This window comes from Heterodontus francisci, chromosome 23, assembly GCF_036365525.1.
Source record: "Heterodontus francisci isolate sHetFra1 chromosome 23, sHetFra1.hap1, whole genome shotgun sequence".
Classification (NCBI taxonomy): Eukaryota; Metazoa; Chordata; class Chondrichthyes; order Heterodontiformes; family Heterodontidae; genus Heterodontus; species Heterodontus francisci.
In genome coordinates, this window is record NC_090393.1 from 70,147,008 (window position 1) to 70,166,784 (window position 19,777).

General features: G+C 45.0%; 1 protein-coding gene across 3 annotated transcripts in view; it reads left to right on the forward strand.

Annotated features, from left to right (window-relative positions):
* The window catches only part of pik3ip1 (phosphoinositide-3-kinase interacting protein 1), a 109,116-nt gene that overhangs the window by 61,912 nt on the left and 27,427 nt on the right, over window positions 1-19,777 (forward strand). For all 3 annotated transcript variants that reach the window (XM_068055634.1, XM_068055633.1, XM_068055632.1), the window contains one exon: window positions 7,087-7,254. In XM_068055634.1, the coding sequence (XP_067911735.1) occupies window positions 7,087-7,254 (168 nt within the window). The remainder of the gene's footprint in view (window positions 1-7,086; window positions 7,255-19,777) is intronic.

A 19,777-nucleotide genomic window follows, 5' to 3' on the forward strand; every position in this document is an offset into this window, starting at 1 on the left:
CTGCACCCTCTCCAGTGCAATCACATCCTTCCTATAGTGTGGTGCCCAGAACTGTACACCGTACTCCAGCTGTGGTCTAACTAGCGTTTTATACAGCTCCATCATAACCTCCCTGCTCTTATATTCTGTGCCTCAACTGATAAAGGCAAGTATCCCATATGCCTTCCTAACCACTTTATCTACCTGTGCTGCTGCCTTCAGTGATCTATGGACAAGTACACCAAGGTCCCTCTAACCTTCTGTACTTCCGAGGGTCCTACCGTTCATTGTATATTCCCTTGCCTTGTTAGTCCTCCCAAAATGCATCACCTCACACTTCTCAGGATTAAATTCCATTTGCCACAGCTCTGCCCATCTTACCAGCCCAACTATATCATCCTGTAATCTAAGGCTTTCCTCCTCACTATTTACAACACCACCAATATTCGTGTCATCTACGAGCTTATTGATCATACCTCCTATATTCATGTCTAAATCATTAATGTACACTACAAACAGCAAGGGTCCCAGCACCAATCCCTGTGGTACACCACTGGTCATAGGCTTCCACTCGCAAAAACAGTCCTCGACCATCACCCTCTGCCACCTGCCACAAAGCCAATTTTGGATCCACTTTGCAAAATTGCCCTGAATCCCATGGGCTCTTACCTTCTTAACCAATCTCCCATGTGGGACCTGATCAAAAGCCTTACTGAAATCCATGTAGACTACATCAACTGCTTTATCCTCATCTACACATCTAGTCATCACCTCGAAAAATTCAATCAAGTTAGTTAGACACGATCTCCCCCTGACAAAGCCATGCTGACTATCCCTGATTAATCCCTGCCTCTCCAAGTGGAGATTAATCCTGTCCCTCAGAACTTTTTCCAATAGTTTTCCAACCACTGATATTAGACTCACTGACCTGTAATTACCTGGTTTATCACTACTACCCTTTTGAATAATGGTACCACATTCGCTGTCCTCCAGTCCTCTGGCACCTCTCCCGTGGCCAGAGAGGATCTGAAAATTTGTGTCAGAGCCCCTGCAATCTCCTCCCTTGCCTCACAAAACAGCGTGGGATACATCCATGCACATTAACCCTGATTTAGACTTTATTACTTTCTCCCTTACTTTGCCCCACCTAGTAACTCAGCTTTACCTACTCTCTAGTGTTTTCTATCTTTCCCAGTATTCTGTGCACCTTGGTGTTCCTCTCTTGTATTATCTCCTGGTTCCCATACGCCTGCCAAGTTAGTTTAAACCCTCCCCAATAGCACTAGCAAATCACCCTGCAAAGAAATGAGTCCCAGCTCTATTTAGCTGCAATCTGTCCGGCCTGTACACCTTCTCCAGAACTGATCCCTGTGTCTCAGGAGTCTAAAGCCCTCCCTCCTGCACCATCTTTCCAGCCATGCACTCATGTGCACTATCCTCCTATTTCTGTATTCAGTTACGCGTGGTACTGGGAGTAATCCGTAAATTAATAGTTTTGAGGTCCTGCTTGCTAATTTCTTACCTAGCTCACTAAACTCTTTCTGCAGGACTACAACCTTCTTCCTACCTATGTTGTACCAATGTGGACCACAACTGCTGGCTGTTCACCCTTCCCCCTCAGGGTGCTCTGCAGCTGTTGGACATTCTTGACCCTGGCACCAGGGAGGCAGCGCACCAATCTGGATTCACGTCTGCGGCCACAGAAACACCTGTCTGTTCCCCTGACTATCAAATCTCCTATCATTATCACTCTTCCAGTATTCTTTGTGCACCTCTGTGCAGCTGAGCCAGCTGTGGTGCCATGGCCTTGGCTCTGTCTGCACTCCCCAGATGAACCATCACTTTCCTCAGTATTCTTCACAGTTTTCGGAATTCTGTACCCCAGAGTGTTGTGGATGCTCTATCATTGAATATATTCAAGGCTGGGATTGATAAAATCAAGGGTTATTGGGAGTGGGCGGGACAGTGGAGTTGAGGCAGGAGATCAGCCATGATCATATAGAATTGCACTGCAGGTTTGAAGGGCCTTAAGCTCTAGTCCTGCTCCTATTTCTTATGCTCCTCACTGTTCACAATACTTCCAGGTTTTGTACCATCTGTATATTTTACAATTGTGCCTTTTACACCCAAGTCCAATTCATGAGTCTAGATCATGAGGAGAAGTATCCTGGTACCGGCCCTTGGGGAACCCCACTGCATACCCTCGTCCAGTTCAAGAAACAACCATTCACTGCTGCTCTCTGTTTCCTGTCCTTTAGCCATTTGTATCCATGTTGTCACTGCCACTCCAGGGACTTCAAATTTGCTGACAAGCCAAAGGACAAAGACACTTTATCAAACGCCTTTTGGAAATCCAAATGCACCACATCGATTGCATTCCCCTCATCAGCCATCTCTGTTACCTCATCAAAAAACTCAGTCAAGTTAATTAAGTATGATTTACCTTTAACAAATCCATGTTGGATTTCGTTAATTAATCCACATTAGTCCAAGTGACTGTTAATTTAGTCCAAGATTATCGTTTCAGAAAGCTTCCCCACCACTGAGGTTAAACTGACTAGCCTGTGGTTGCTGGGTTTATCCTTGCACCCTTTTTTGAACAAGGGTGTAATGTCTACAATTCTCCAGTCCTCTGGTACCAACCCCATATCGATGGAAGATTGGTGGATTAGGGCCAGTACCACTGCAACTTCCACCCTTACTTCCCTCAGGTACATTCCATTGGGACCTGATGACTTATAGAAACATAGAAAATAGGAGCAGGAGTTGGCCATTTGGCCCTTCAAGCCTGCTCTGCCATTCATTATGATCATGGCTGATCATCCAACTCAGTAACCTGTTCCCGCTTTCGCCCCACACCCTTTGATCCCTTTAGACCCTTGAGCTATATCTAACTCCTTCTTCTCAACTGCTTTCTGTGGTAGCGAATTCCACAGGCTCACTACTCTCTGGGTGAAGAAATTTCTCCTCATCTTAGACCTGAAAGGTTTACCCTGTATCCTGAGATTATAACCCTTGGTTCTGGACTCCCCCACCATCGAGAACATCCTTCCTGCATCTACCCTGTCCTGTTAGAATTTTATAGGTTTCTATGAGATTTCCCCCCTCATTCTTCTGAACTCCAGCGAATATAATCCTAACCGACTCAATCTCTCCTCATACGTCAGTCCCGCCATCCCAGGATTCGGTCTGGTAAACCTTCGCAGCACTCCCTCGATAGCAAGAACATCCTTCCTCAGATAAGGAGACCAAAACTGCACACAATATTCCAGGTGTGGCCTCACCAAGGCCCTGTATAATTGCAGCAAGACATCCTTGCTCCTGTACTCGAATCCTCTCGCTATGAAGGCCAACATACCATTTGTCTTTTTTACCACCTGCTGCACCTGCATGCTTACCTTCAGCGACTAGTACACAAGAACACCCAGGTCTCGCTGCATATTCCCCTCTCTCAGTTTCTAGCCGTTCAGATAATCTGCATTCCTGTTTTTGCTACCAAAGTGGATAACCTCACATTTATCCACATTATACTGCATCTGCCATGCATTAGCCTACTCACTCAACTTGTCCAAATCATCCTAAAGCCTCTCTGCATCTTCCTCACAACTCGCCCTCCCACCCAGTTTTGTGTCATCTGCAAATTTGGAGACATTACATTTAGTTCCCTCATCTAAATCATTAATATATATTGTTAATAGCTGGGGTCCTAGCACCGATCCCTGCGGTACCCCACTGGTCACTGTCTGCCATTCGGAAAAAAGACCTGTTTATTCCTACTCTTTGTTTCCTGTCTGTCAACCAATTTTCTATTGATCGCAATACACTACCCCCAATCCCATGCGCTTTCATTTTACACGCTAATCTCTTATGTGGGACTTTGTCGAAAGCCTTCTGAAAGTCCAAATAAACCACATCCACTGGCTCCCCCTCATCAACTCTACTAGTTACATCCTCGAAGATTTCTAGTAGATTTGTCAAGCATGATTTCCCTTTCATAAATCCATGCTGACTCTGTCCGATTTACCATTGTTCTCCAAGTGCTCTGCTATAAAATCTTTGATAATGGACTCTAGAATTTTCCCCACTACCAACGTCAGGCTGACTAGTCTATAATTCCCTGCTTTCTCTCTACCTCCCTTTTTTAAATAGTGGGGTTACATTAGCTACCCTCCAATCTGTAGGAACTGTTCCAGAGTCTATAGCATCTTGGAAGATGACCACCCATGCATCCACTATTTTTGGGCCACTTCTTTAAATACTCTGGGATGTAGATTATCAGGCCCTGGGGATTTATCGGCCTTCAATCCCATCAATTTCCCCAACACTATTTCTCGACCATTACTGATTTCCTTCAGTTCCTCTCTCTCACTAAACCCTGTGTTCCGCAACATTTCTGGTATATTATTTGTGTCTTCCTTTGTGAAGGCAGAACCAAAGTATGCATTTAGTTAGTTTAGTTTAGAGATACAGCACTGAAACAGGCCCTTCGGCCCACCGAGTCTGTGCTGACCATCAACCACCCATTTATACTAATCCTACACTAATTCCATATTCCTACCACATCCCCACCTGTCCCTATATTTTCCCTACCACCTACCTATACTAGGGGCAATTTATAATGGCCAACTTACCTATCAACCTGCAAGTCTTTGGCATAGTTGGTCAGCCACTTCTTTGTTCCCCATAATAAATTCCCCTGTTTCTGACTGTAAGGGACCTACATTTGCCTTCGCCAATCTTTTTCTCTTCGGCGGCGCAGTGGTTAGCACTGCAGCCTCACAGCTCCAGCAACCCAGGTTCAATTCCGGGTACTGCCTGTGTGGAGTTTGCAAGTTCTCCCTGTGTCTGCGTGGGTTTTCTCCGGGTGCTCCGATTTCCTCCCACAAGCCAAAAAGACTTGCAGGTTGATAGGTAAATTGGCCATTATAAATTGTCACTAGTATAGGTAGGTGGTAGGGAAATATAGGGACAGGTGGGGATGTTTGGTGGGAATATGGGATTAGTGTAGGATTAGTCTCAATGGGTGGTTGACGGTCGGCACAGACTCGGTGGGCCGAAGGGCCTGTTTCAGTGCTGTATCTCTAATCTAATCTAATCTTCACATACCTTTAGAAGCTTTTACAGTCAGTTTTTATGTTCCCCACAAGCTTGCTCTCGTACTCCATTTTCCCCTTCTTAATCAATCCCTTGGTCCTCCTTTGCTGAATTCTAAACTGCTCCCAATCCTCAGATCTGTTTTTTCTGGCAAATTTATATGCCTTTTCCTTGGATCTAATGCTATCTCTAATTTCCCTTGTAAGCCATGGTTTGGCTACCTTTCCCGTTCTACTTTTGCGCCAGACAGGGATAAACAATTGTTGCAGTTCATCCATGCGCTCTTTGAATGTTTGCCATTGCCTCTCCACCGTCATCCCTTTAAGTAATGTTTCGCAATTCGTCATAGCCAACTCGCGCCTCATACCTTCGTAGTTTCCTTTATTAAGATTCAGGACCTTAGTCTCAGAATCAACTGCGTCACTGTCCATCTCGATCAAGAATTCTATCATATTATGGTTGCTCAATCCCAAGGGGCCTCGCACAACTAGATTGTTGCTTTCTAATCAACTTTTTAGCCTGTCCAGTATCTCACACATCGCCTCTTTTATTGTCACTTTGGCAATATCTTCTTTCTTGGTAAGGACAAATGCAGAGTACTCACTTAGTACCTCAACCATGTCTTCTGCTTCCTTTTTGGTCGCTAATTGGTTCCATAGCTCCCGTTGCTACCCATCTACTACTTATGTGCATATAGAAGACCTCTGGATTTCCTTTTATGTTAGCTGTCAGTCTCTTTTTGCCCCTCTTTATTCTTTCAAGTGAAAGGGAAATGAGAGCTATATATCCATGTTTTTGACGACACTAAATTAGGTTGGACAATAAATAGTGCAGATGGAGCTGAAAGTTGCAAAGGGACATTAATAGATTGAATGAGTGGGCAAAACTGTGGTGGATGGAGTTCAATGTGGGGAAGTGTGACAGCATCCACTTTGGACCTAAGGAAGAAATCATAGTATTTTCTAAATGGCGAGACGGTGTAGCAGAGAGATTAAGGGGACTACGTACAGAAATCACTAAAAACTAGTTAAGAGGTACAAAAAATAATTAAAAGGGCTAATGAAATGATGGCTTTTATCTCAGGAGGGCTGCAATACAAAGGGGTGGAAGTTATGCTTCAGTTGTATAGAGCTTTGGTGAGACTGCGCCTGGAGTTCTGTGTTCACTTCTAGGCACTGCACCTCAGGAAGGATATATTGGCCTTGGAGGGAGTGCAGTGCAGATTCACCAGAATTTACTGGGGCTTAGATGGTTAAACTAAGGGGCAGGTTGCATAGACTAGGATTGCATTCCCTTGAATTTAGAAGATTAAGAGGTGATCTAATTGAGGTGTGTAAAATGACTAAAGGATTTGATGGGGTCAATAGAGAGAAACTATTTCCTCTGGTGGAGGAACCAGAACAAAACCTTAAAATTAAAGCTAGACTGTTCAGGGTGATGCCAGGAAGCACTATTTCACACTAAGGGTAGTGCAAACTGGATCTCTGTCCCAAAAAAAAGCTGTTGAAGCTGGGGGTCAATTGAAAAGTTCAAAACTGAGATTGATAGATTTTTGTTAGGTGCAACAGAACCAAGGTCAGTCGATCGAGCTGCATACAGATCAACCATGATCGAACTGAATGGTAGAGCAGGCTTGAATGGCCGCCTCCTATTCCTTTGTTCCCATGTTCTCCTCACCTTGGTTTCTATCTAATGAGCCCTGCTTGAACGAGAAGCTGGGACAAGAGAGCCAGTGATCCCCATCTAATCCAATAGCCCTGTCAACACTCACAGTTTAAGTCCAGACATAAAGAGTAACTGCAACAGTTTACAGCCCCAGTCTAAATCAATGAGTCCACAACAAGAAAGAACAGTATTGGTTCCAGTGAGCAATCCTTTCATGGTCATTGCCCCTGGTGATTTTTGCTGCATAGTGTTAATGAGACAAGTTTATAAGGTTTTCCCAATGCATACATGGTAATTCGCTCCCTGCTCCCCTCAATCATTTGTTTTTCCCTCTTGTCTTTTCATTAGGTGCTTCTCTGTATGAAGATCTTCATCCCACAGCAGCACAGCTGGAAACAGTGAGTGTTGAATCGAGTGCAGGTCAAATTGATCAAGTTCTATCGGTGCCCTCCAAGAGTGACCATACTGTGGAGCAACCAGTCAGTGGAATTCAGAAGAAGGATCTTGGAATTCTAGGTATGGTGCCTGAACTCCCAGATCGGGGGATTACTGACAACATTGTTCAATCAGTCTACAGTGTCGGGGAGCAGCATTAGATGGGATTCAGTGTGCACAGTGTTAGACTGCAGCCAGTCTGCACTGTGTATCACTGCACTATGTCAGGCCACAGTTGTAGAATCATAGAAATTTACAGCACAGGAGACCATTTAGCCCATTGTGCTCGTGCTGGCTGAAAAAGAGCTATACATTGTAATCCCACTTTGCTGCTCTTGTTCCATAGCCCTGTAGGCTATAGCACTGCAGGTACTTTTTAATGTGATGAGGGCTTTTGCCTCTACTACTCTTTTTTTTTTTCAGGCAGGGAATTCTAGAGCCCCACCATCCGAGCGGGGGAAAAAAAATGTTTTCCTCAGCTCCCCTTTAATCCGTCTATTACTTTAAATCTATGCCTCCTGGTTATTAACTTCTCTGCTGAGGGCAGTAGGTCCTTCCTTCCTATCCACTCTATCTAGGTCCCTCATAATTTTATACACCTCAATTACACCTCCCCTCAGCCTCATCTGTTCCAGAGAAAGCAACCCAGCCTATCCATTCTTTCCTTATTGCTCAAATTCTCCATTCTTAGCAACATCCTTGTAAATTTTCTCTGTATCCTCTCTAGTGTGATCATATCCTTCATGTAATGTGGTGACCAGAACTGTACGCAGTACTCTAGATGTAGTCTTAACTAGTGTTTTATATAGTTCTAGCATAATCTGTCTGCTCTTATACTTTATGCCTCAGCTAATAAAGGAAACTATCCTGTATGCCTTAACCACCTTATCTTCACCTCTCCCATTGTATCCACACACCTCAACACCAAGAACATCGCATTTGAAAGGAACAAGTCTGGGATCTGGGGATGGAGGTCAGAGAAGAGTGAAGTAGTGAATGGTTATGAAGCCAAGGTGTACAGTGCCAGTAATGTGGAGCTTGTGACTCGGAGTCACCTTCAGCGATCTGTGGACATGCACTCCAAGGTCCCTTTGTCCTCTACACTTCTCAGTATCCTACCATTTATTGTGTATTCCCTTGCCTTGTTTGTTCTCCCAATAGCATTACCTTACACTTCTCTGGATTGAATTTCATTTGCTACTTTTCTGCCCACCTGACTAGTCCATTGTTATCTAACCTCACAGTCAGTGTGAATGGGCCACAGCGTATTTGGCAGGCACGGGTTAAGGATACAGTAAGTGTGTAGTATCAGTGCACAGTCAATCAGGGTCAGGGTCCAGTTAGTGTGAACTGTCTCGGCATGGTCAGTTCATTGTGTTGGGCTGTGTGCAGCTTCAGGCCGTGGTGTCAAGATGCAGAGCGTACAATGGGTGCAAAATATGAGGAACGTTCTGTCCATCAGGAATCTTCGTGGCCCAGGCAATGCTGGCTGAGATTAGTTAACTGCACAGACAGGGCAGAATTTAGTGGAGCTGATGGGGCTCCCCGTGCCAGGACGAAATAGTGGTGGGAACCCCGTCTTGGCCAATTGGAGATCCCCGCCCCCGGCTCTATTTAATGGCAACCGGGCAATTGACAGCCTGACGCCAGGATCCCTGTCCCTTTAAAGACAGAGATCCTGCCGCCAAGAAATGCTGACCAATCAAAGGACCAGCAGTTTAATAAGGTCGGTAGTGCCACCTGGAGCGGTGGCCACTGCCGGTACTGCAGGAGGCAGGCCCAGCGCTGAGACCTGAGGCTGGGTCACTGGGGCCTGCCGACTAGCCTGGTTTGGGGGAGGGGGGGTTGCGTGTTGAGTGGAGGGGAGGGTTCAGAGAAGTGGATTGTTTGGTGGCGGGGTCACTCGCTGGGCCACAGATTGTCCACCTCCCAAAGCCCGCATGGACATTGCCTCGTTTTACTGGGCGACCTCTCCGCATGACAGAGGCCCCCACCGCTGGCTTAATGCCAGTGGTGCGATGAAAAGGCCCTTAAGGGGTTGATAATCATAGAAACATAGAAAATAGGAGCAGGAGTAGGCCAATCAGCCCTTCGAGCCTGCTCTGTCAGTCATTATGATCATGGCTGATCATCCAACTCAATAACCTGTTCCCACTTTCGCTCCATATCCTTTGATCCCTTTAAACCCAAGAGCTATATCTAACTCCTTCTTGAAAACATACAATGTTTTGGCCTCAACTGCTTTCTGTGGTAGCGAATTCCACAGGCTCACCACTCTCTGGGTGAAGAAATTTCTCCTCATCTCAGTCCTGAAAGGTTTACCCTGTGTCTTTAGACTATGACCCCTGGTTCTGGACTCCCCCACCATCGGGAACATCCTTCTTGCATCTACCCTGTCAAGTCCTGCTAGAATTTTATAGGTTTCTATGAGATCCCCCCTCACTCTTCTGAACTCCAGCGAATATAATCCTAACCGACTCAATCTCTCCTCATACGTCAGTCTCCCCATCCCAGGAATCAGTCTGGTGAACCTTCGCTGCACTCCCTCTATAGCAAGAACATCCTTCCTCAGATAAGGAGACCAAAACTGCACACAATATTCCAGGTGTGGCCTCACCAAGACCCTGTATAATTGCAGCAAAACATCCCTGCTCCTGTACTCAAATCCTCTCGCTATGAGGGCCAACATATAAAGGGCGACACAGTGGCGCAGTGGTTAGCACCGCAGCCTCACAGCTCCAGCAACCCGGGTTCAATTCTGGGTACTGCCTGTGTGGAGTTTGCAAGTTCTCCCTGTGTCTGCGTGGGTTTTCTCTGGGTGCTCCGGTTTCCTCCCACAAGCCAAAAGACTTGCAGGTTGATAGGTAAATTGGCCATTATAAATTGCCCCTAGTATAGATAGGTGGTAGGGAAATATAGGGACAGGTAGGAATATGGGATTAGTGTAGGATTAGTATAAATGGGTGGTTGATGGTCGGCACAGACTCGGTGGGCCGAAGGGCCTGTTTCAGTGCTGTATCTCTTTAAAAAAAAACCATTTGCCTTTTTTACCGCCTGTTGCACCTGCATGCTTACCTTCAGCGACTTGTGTACGAGAACACCCAGGTCTCGCTGCATATTCCCCTCTCTCAGTTTATAGACGTTCAGATAATCTGCCTTCCTGTTTTTGCTACCAAAGTGGATAACCTCACATTTATCCACATTATACTGCATCTGCCATGCATTTGCCCACTCACTCAACTTGTCCAAATCACCCTAAAGCCTCTCTGCATCCTCCTCACAACTCACCCTCCCACGCAGTTTTGTCTGATCTGCAAATTTGGAGATATTGCATTTAGCTCCCTCATCTAAATCATTAATATATATTGTGAATAGCTGGGGTCCTAGCACCAATCCCTGCGGTACCCTGCTAGTCACTGCCTGCCATTCGGAAAAAGACCCATTTATCCCTCTTTGTTCCTGTCTGCTGACCAATTTTCTATCCATCACAATACACTACCCCCAATCCCATGCGCTTTAATTTTACATGCTAATCTCTTTTATGTGGGACTTTGTTGAAAGCCTTCTGAAAGTCCAAATAAACCACATCCACTGGCTCCCCCTCATCAACTCTACTAGTTACATCCTCGAAGAATTCTAGTAGATTTGTCAAGCATGATTTCCCTTTCGTAAATCCATGCTGACTCTGTCTGATTCTACCACTGTTCTCCAAGTGCTCTGCTATAAAATCTTTGTTAATGGACTCTAGAATTTTCCCCACTACCGACGTCAGGCTGACTGGTCTATAATTCCCTGTTTTCTCTCTACCTCCCTTTTTAAATAGTGGGGTTACATTAGCTACCCTCCAATCTGTAGGAAATGTTCCAGAGTCTGTGGAATCTTGGAAGATGACCACCAATGCATCCACTATTTCTAGGGCTACTTCCTTAAGTACTCTGGGATGCAGACCATCAGGCCCTAGGGATTTATCAGCCTTCAATCCTGTCAATTTCCCCAACACTATTTCTCTACTCATACTGATTTCCTTCAGTTCCTCTCTCTCACTAAACCCTGTGTTCCCCAACATTTCTGGTATGATATTTGTGTCCTCCTTTGTGAAGACAGAACCAAAGTATGTATTTAGTTGGTCAGCCACTTCTTTGTTCCCTACAATAAATTCCCCTGTTTCTGACTGTAAGAGAACTACATTTGTCTTCACTAACCTTTTTCTCTTCACATACCTATAGAAACTTTTACAGTCAGTTTTTATGTTCCCTGCAAGCTTGCTCTTGAACTCTATTTTCCCCTTCTTAATCAATCCCTAGCACCTCTTTTGCTGAATTCTAAACTGCTCCCAATCCTCAGCTCTGTTGTTTTTTTTGGCAAATTTATATGCCTCTTCCTTGGATCTAATGCTATCTCTAATTTCCCTTGTAAGCCATGGTTTGGCTACCTTTCCCATTTTACTTTTGCGCCAGACAGGAATAAACAATTGTTGCAGTTCATCCATGTGCTCTTTGAATGTTTGCCATTGCCTATCCACAGTCATCCCTTTAAGTAACGTTTCCCAATCCATCATAGCCAACTCGCGCCTCATACTTTCATAGTTTCCTTTATGAAGATTCAGGACCCTTGTCTCAGAATCAAATACGTCACTCTCCATCTTGATGAAGAATTCTTCATAAGGCCTCTTAAGGGCCTTAACTGGCACTGGGTAGGTTGGCCTATCCTGCCTCTGACTAAATTGCGGTGCGACGGGAAGGCAACAGGCTCTCTGAACCTACCCCCCGACCCCCACCCAACCTTTTAACCTCACAATTCAGTGGGCCCCCCACCTCCTAGCCCATCTCTGGGGAACCCATTAAATTCAGCCCACATGTATCTCTCTCCATATAATAAAAGCAAAATACTGCGTATGCTGGAAATCTGAATAAAACAAGAAATGCTGGAAATACTCAGTAGGTCTGGCAGCATCCATGGAGAGAGAAGCAGAAGTTCTGATGAACGGTCACTGACCTGAAATATTAACTCTGCTTCTCTCTCCACAGATGCTGCCAGACCTGCTGAGTATTTTCAGCATTTCTTATTACTATTATATCTCTCTCCAGCTCAGGGTGAATGCCATACTTGTCAATATGCTTTCATAAATATCCAACAAGGTTGAAAATGTTGTCCCTATTCAGTATGGTATAATTATCATTGAATTATAGAATAATACAGGACAGAAGGAGGCCATTTGCCCTATCGAATCTGGCTAGACAAAAAAGACTTGCAAAGTTCTTCTGACTTGTGTATTATAGCGAAATGGAGAACAATGCAGTCAACAAAATTCAGAAAGGTGGTGCATCATATTCACACCAAAACACTAGCATTTCAGCACGGGAGGAGACCATTTGGCCCACTGAATCTGCACTGGCTTTCAAAGAACAATGAAGTTAGTCCCACTCACTCGTTCCCCATATCCTTGCAATTTTGTCTCATAGAGTCATAGAGAGATACAGCACTGAAACAGGCCCTTCGGCCCACCAAATCTGTGCCGACCATCAACCACCCATTTATACTAATCCTACATTCATCCCATGTTCCCTACCACATCCCCACCTTCCCTCAATTCTCCTACCACCTACCTACACTAGGGGAAATTTACAATGGCCAATTTACCTATCAACCTGCAAGTCTTTGGCTGTGGGAGGAAACCGGAGCACCCGGCGGAAACCCACACAGTCACAGGGAGAACTTGCAAACTCCACACAGGCAGTACCCAGAACCGAACCCAGGTCGCTGGAGCTGTGAGGCTGCAGTTCCCTTTCTAAGAACAAAGAACAGCACAGGAACAGGCCATTCGGCCCTCCAAGCCTGCGCCGATCTTGATGCCTGTCTAAACTAAAATCTACTGCACATCCGGGGTCACTATCCCTCTATTCCCATCCTATTCATGTATTTGTCAAGATGCCTCTTAAACGTCGCTATCGTACCTGCTTCCACCACCTCCCCCGGCAGCAAGTTCCAGGCACTCACCACCCTCTGTGTAAAGAACTTGCCTCGCACATCCCCTCTAAACTTTGCCCCTCGCACCTTAAACCTATGTCCCCTAGTAACTGACTCTTCCACCCTGGGAAAAAGCTTCTGACTATTCACTCTGTCCATGTCGCTCATAACTTTGTAAACCTCTATCATGTCGCCCCTCCATCTCCGTCGTTCCAGTGAAAACAATCTGAGTTTATCCAACCTCTCCTCATAGCTAATGCCCTCCAGACCAGGCAAAATCCTGGTAATCCTCTTCTGTACCCTCTCCAAAGCCTCCACATCCTTCTGGTAGTGTGGCGACCAGAATTGCACGCAATATTCTAAGTGTGGCCTAACTAAAGTTCTGTACAGCTGCAGCACGACTTGCCAATTTTTATACTCTATGCCCCGACCAATGAAGGCAAGCATGCCATATGCCTTCTTGACTACCCTTATCCACCTGCGTTGCCACTTTCAGTAACCTGTGGACCTGTACGCCCATATATCTCTGCCTGTCAATACTCCTAAGGGTTCTGCCATTTACTGTATACTTCCCACCTATATTTGATCTTCCAAAATGCATTACCTCACATTTGTCCGGATTAAACTCCATCTGCCATTTCTCCGCCCAAGTCTCCAACCGATCTATATCCTGCTGTATCCTCTGACAATCCTCATCATTATCCGCAACTCCACCAACATTTGTGTCATCCACAAACTTACTAATCAGACCAGCTACATTTTCCTCCAGATCATTTATATATACTACAAACAGCAAAGGTCCCAGCACTGATCCCTGCGGAACACCACTAGTCACATCCCTCCATTCAGAAAGCTATTAGCCATCACGAAGGCGATTATTGAATTGTATCACCTCTATAAAATTTCCTCTTAGCCTTCTCTGCTCAACCTCAACTTCTCCAGTCTATCCATATAACTTTAATCCCTCATCCTTGGAACCATTCTGGTAAACTTTCTCCACTTCACATTCTTCCTAAAGTGTAGTGCCCAGAATCAGATACAATACTCCAGCTGGGGCTAAACTATTGCTTTACATAGGTTGAGCATAATTTCCTGGCTTCTGTACTCTGCCTTTATTTATAAAGCCCAGGATCCCTTATGCCTTATCAACTTATGCTTTATGCTTGTTAACCTGAATTCTCACAACGTTTAAGCAGCCCTTAATTTATCACATCTTTCCTCACTTGATCCCTTGTCTCTGCTATTTAGTTTAAAGCCCTCTCTACCGCCCTAGTTATACGACTTGCCAGAAAAACTTGTCCCAGCACTGTTCAGGTGAAGACCCATCCCAACACTGCAGCTCCCACTTTCCCTGGTACTGGTGCCAGTGCCCCATGAATCAAAATATTTTTCTCCCGCACCAATCTTTCAGCCATGCATTTAACACTCTAATCTTATTTACTGTGCTCCAATTTGCTTGTGGCACAGATAATAATCCAGAGATTATTGCCTTTGAGGTTCTGCTTTATAATTTAGCCCCTAGCTGCTCATACTATCCAAGCAGAACCTCTTTCTTAGTCCCACCTATGTCATTGGTACCTACATGGACCACGACAATTTGATCCTCCCACTTCCACTGCAAGTTGCAGGAAGGATGTTCCCGATGGCGGGGGAGTCCAGGACCAGGTGACACAGTCTAAGGATAAGGGGTAAGCCATTTAGGACTGAGATGAGGAGAGATTTCTTCACCCAGAGAGTGGTGAACCTGTGGAATTCTCTACCACAGAAAGCAGTTGACGCCAAATCATTAAATATATTCAAGAAAGAGTTAGATATAGTTATTAGGGCTAATGGGATCAAGGGATACGGGAAGAAAGCGGGAACAGGTTACTGAGTTTTGATGATCAGCCCTGATTGTATTGAATGGCAGAGCAGGCTCAAAGGGCTGAATGGCCTACTCCTCCTATTTTTCTATGTTTCTTAGTTCCTCTCTAGCTCCTGGCACTGGGCAGGCAACACAGCCTTCTGGACTCTCGCTCACGACTGCAGGAACTGTTTCTATCCCCATGACTATACTGTCCCCTACTACCACGACATTCCTATGAGCTCCCTCCCATGCCCACACCCCCAGAATGGCTTCCTGTACCACAGTGCCATGGTGAGTTCGCTCATCCACCCTGCAGCCCTCCCTATCATCCATACAAGCTGAAAGAACCTCAAACCTGTTGGAGAATTGCAAGTGCCTAGGCTCCTCCAATTCTACCTTCTTGTTCCCCATACTTGCCTCACGCACAGTCACACCCTCCTGTCTCTGACCGTGGACCAAATAAGACTACCCTATCGTAAGGGATGTGACCACTTTCAGGAACTAGGTGTCCAAGTAACTTTCTCCATCCCTGATGTGTCACAGTGTCTGCAGTTTGGCCTCTAGCTCAAAGACTTTGAGCCAAAGTTCCTCCAGCCATATACACTTACTGCAGATTTGTTTACAGTCAGGTGTCCACGAGCTCCCACATTCTGCAGGTGTCACACATCACCTGCCCTGCCATCTGTTTAATAATTTTACTAATTAAATTTTAATTAATGTCTCTAGTCCTGCCTGTGAACAATCGAACATACGTACGAATTTGGAGTGGGAGTAGGCCACTCGGCCCCTCGAGCCTGCTCTGCCATTCAGTAAAATCATGGCTGATCGCATTGTTACCTCAACTCCACATTCCTGCCTACGCCCAATAACCTTTCACCCCTTGCTCATCAAGAATCGATCTACCTCTGCCTTAAAGATATTCAAAGACTCTGCTTCCCGTGCCTTTTGAGGAAGAAAGTTCCAAAGACTCATGACCCTCTGAGAGAAAAACATTCTCCTCATCTCTGTCTTAAATGGGCGACCGCTTATTTTTAAACAGTGACCCCTAGTTTTAGATTCTCCCACAAGAGGAAACATCCTTTCCACATCCACCCTGTCAAGACCCATCAGGATCTTTTATATGTTTCAATCAAGTTGCCTCTAACTCTTCTAAACTCCAGCGGATACAAGCCTAACCTATCCAACCTTTCCTCATAAGACAATCTGTCCATTCTAGGCCGAAGGGCCTGTACTGTACTGTGCTGTACTGTTCCATGTTCTATGTAAACCTTCTCTGAACTGCTTCCAACGCATTTACATCCTTCCTTAAATAAGGAGACCAATACTGTACACAGCACTCCAGATGTGGACTCACCAATGCCCTGTATAGCTGAAGCATAACCTCCCTACTTTTGTATTCAATTCCCCTCACGATAAATAACATTCTATTAGCTTTCCTAATTACGTGCTTTACCTGCATACTAACCTTTTGCGATTCATGCACCAGGACACCCAGATTCCTCTGCATCTCAGAGCTCTGCAATCTCTCACCATTTAGATATGATTCTTTTTTATTCTTCCTGCCAAAATTGACAATTTCACATTTTCCCACTATATTCCATTTGCCAGATCTTTGCCCACTCACTTAACCTATCTATATCTCTTTGTAGCCTCCTTATGTCCTCTTCACAACTTACATTCCTACCTATCTTTGTGTCATTAGCAAATTTAGCCACCATACCTTCAATCCCTTCATCCAGGTCATTTATATAAATTGTAAAAAGTTGACGCCCCAGCACTTGTGGCACACCTCACGTTACATCTTGCCACACAGAAAATTTGCCCAATTATGCCTACTCTCTGTTTCCTGTTTGCTAGCCAATCCACGCCAGAATGATACCCCCTACACCATGAGCTTTTATTTTCCAGAATAATGTGCTTCTATTCTTTTTTCAATAAATAACTAGGAGGCATAGATTTAAAGTAATTGGTAAAAAGATTAAAGGGGAGTTAAGAATTTTTTTTTACCCAGAGGGTGGTTGAGGGTCTGCAACTCGCTGGCAGAAAAGATGGTAGAGGCAAAAACCCTCATCACATTTAAAAAAAAAAAGTACTTGGAAATGCACGTGATGTGCTGGAACCTAAAGGGCTCGGGTCCAAGAGCTGGAAACTGGGATTTGGCTGGACAGCTCTTTTTTGGCTGGCACAGACTTGAAGAGCCGAATGGCCTCCTGTGTTGTAAATTTTCTACATTTCTAACCTGTTGTGCAGCCTTCAAAGATTTGTGCATAAACACCTCCAGACCTCTCAATTCTTGCACCCCTTTAAAATTGTACCATACAGCTGCTTCTTCTCTCCTCATTCTTCCTACCATAATATACCACCTCATACTTTCCTACATTGAATTTCATTTGGCCATGTGTCTGCCCATTCCACCAGCCTGTCTGTATCACAGAATTGCTACAGTGCAGAAGGAGGCCATTTGGCCCATCATGTCTGCCCCGGCTCTCCAAATGAGCAATTCACCTAATCCTGCACATTCTTCCTTTTCAGATAACAATTCCCTTTTGAATACCTTGATTGAACCTGCCTCTCGCCTTGTGAAGAAGATTTGCTGCATGTCGCTTTTGCTTCTTTTACCAATCGTTTTAAATCTGTGCCCTCTTGTTCTCGATCCTTTCACGAGTGGGAACAGTTTTTCCTTGTCCACTCTGTCCAGAACCCTCATGATTTTGAATCTCCTCTCAGCCTTCTCTAAGGATAATAGTCCCAACTTCTCTGTCTTCATACCTGAAGTTACTCATCCCTGAAACCGTTCTGTTTTCTGTACTCTCTCCAATGTCTTCATAGCTTGCCTACTCGTGCAGCCCCCAGTACTGGTCGCAGTACTCCAGCTGAGGCTGAACTAGTGTCTTAAACAAGTTCAGCATAACTTCTTGTACTCTTTGCTCCTATTAATAAAGCCTAAGGACACTGTATGCTTTATTAAGAAATAATATGAAACCGGATGGACCACCCAGCATCCCAGCAAACCCAGCCCTGTCAATCCTGCAAAGTCGTCCTTACTAACGTCAGGGAGCTTGTGCCAAAATTGGGAGAGCTGTCCCACAGACTAGTCAAGCAACAGCCTGACACAGCTGATGATTGCACAATGTTCAGCACCATTCGCGACTCCTCAGATACTGAGTAGCCCATCTCCATAGTAGCAAGACCTGGACAGCATGTAGGCTTCGGCTGATGAGTGGCAAGTAACATTTGTGCCACAAAAGTGCCAGGCAATGACCATCTTAAACAAGAGAGAATCCAACCATCTCCCCTTGATGTTGAATGGCATTACCATCGCTGAATCCCCCACTATCAACATTCTGGGGGTCACCATTGACCAGAAACTGAACTGGAGCAGCCACATAAATACTGTGGCTACAGGAGCAGGTTAGAGGCTGGGACTTCTGCAGTGAGTAGCTCACCTCCTGACTCCCCAATGCCTGTCCACCATCTACAAGGCACAAGTCAGGAGCATGATGGAATACTCTCCATTTGCTTGGATGGGTGCAGCTCCAACAGCACTCAAGAAGCTCAACACCATCCAGGACAAAACAGCCCACTTGATTGGCACCCCATCCGCCACCCTCAACATTCACTCCCTTCACCACCGATTCTAAGTGACAGTAGTGTGTACCATCTACAAGATGCACTGCAGCAACTCACCAAGGCTCCTTTGACAGCACCTTCCAAACCCGTGACCTCTACCACCTAGAAGGACAAGGGCAGCAGATGCATGGGAACACCACCACCTGAAAGTTCCCCTCCAAGCCACACACCATCCTGACTTGGAATTATATTGCCGTTCCTTCACTGTCGCTGTGTCAAAATTCTGGAACTCCATTCCTAACAGCACTGCAGTGGTTCAAGAAGGCAGTACACCACCACCTTCTCAAAGGCAATTAGGGATGGGCAATAAATGCTGGTCTTGCCAGTGATGCCCACTTCCCATGAATGAATTAAAAAAACATAAGAACAGGAGTAGGCCTTTTAACCCCTCAAGCATGTTTTGCCATTCAGTGAGATAATGGCTGATCTGCGACCTAACCGGCCTTGCCGGTTAACACAAATCTATTAATCTCAGACTTAAAATCTACAATTGATCTAGCATCGATTGCCATTTGTGGAAAACAGTTTTCTTTTTCGACACACTAACTTACACTAAGCACTAAAACACTGGACAAATATTTGAAATTTTTACTGCCCCAAGCTTACATGAACAACTTTTGGAGGCAAAAAGCAGAACTCCTTTCCCCTCTGCGCCAAATTTCTAACTTTTGCACTGTTTAGGACGCACTCACTCTGTGCTGAACACTCCCAGAATGCTCCCCCACTGTGACAATATGTATTTCATTGCTCAGGACTAGATCCAGCATTGTCTCCTTCCTTGTTGGGCAGGAAACATATTAATCAAGAAAATTCTCCTCTTCTCTGCCCTCACTGTATCATTTAATTTTGGGTTAGTTAAAGTCTCCCATTATCACTCATCTATAGTTCTTGCAACTCTGTGATTTCCTTGCAAATCTGCCCCTCTATCTCTTTCCCACTATTTGGTGGCCTACAAAATCTACCAATTAGTGTAATAGTTCCTTTATTGTGCTAATTGATGTGTGGGACTGATTTAGCTGTATGTTTCATTTATGAGTATTGGTTCTACTTATCCATTTGTCTCCAAGCTTCCCTTATTCAACCTATGACTTAATTCGGTAGAACAGAAGCCGGCAACTAAATTAAAGGATATCAGTTCTAATGAAGGGTCATTGCCCTGAA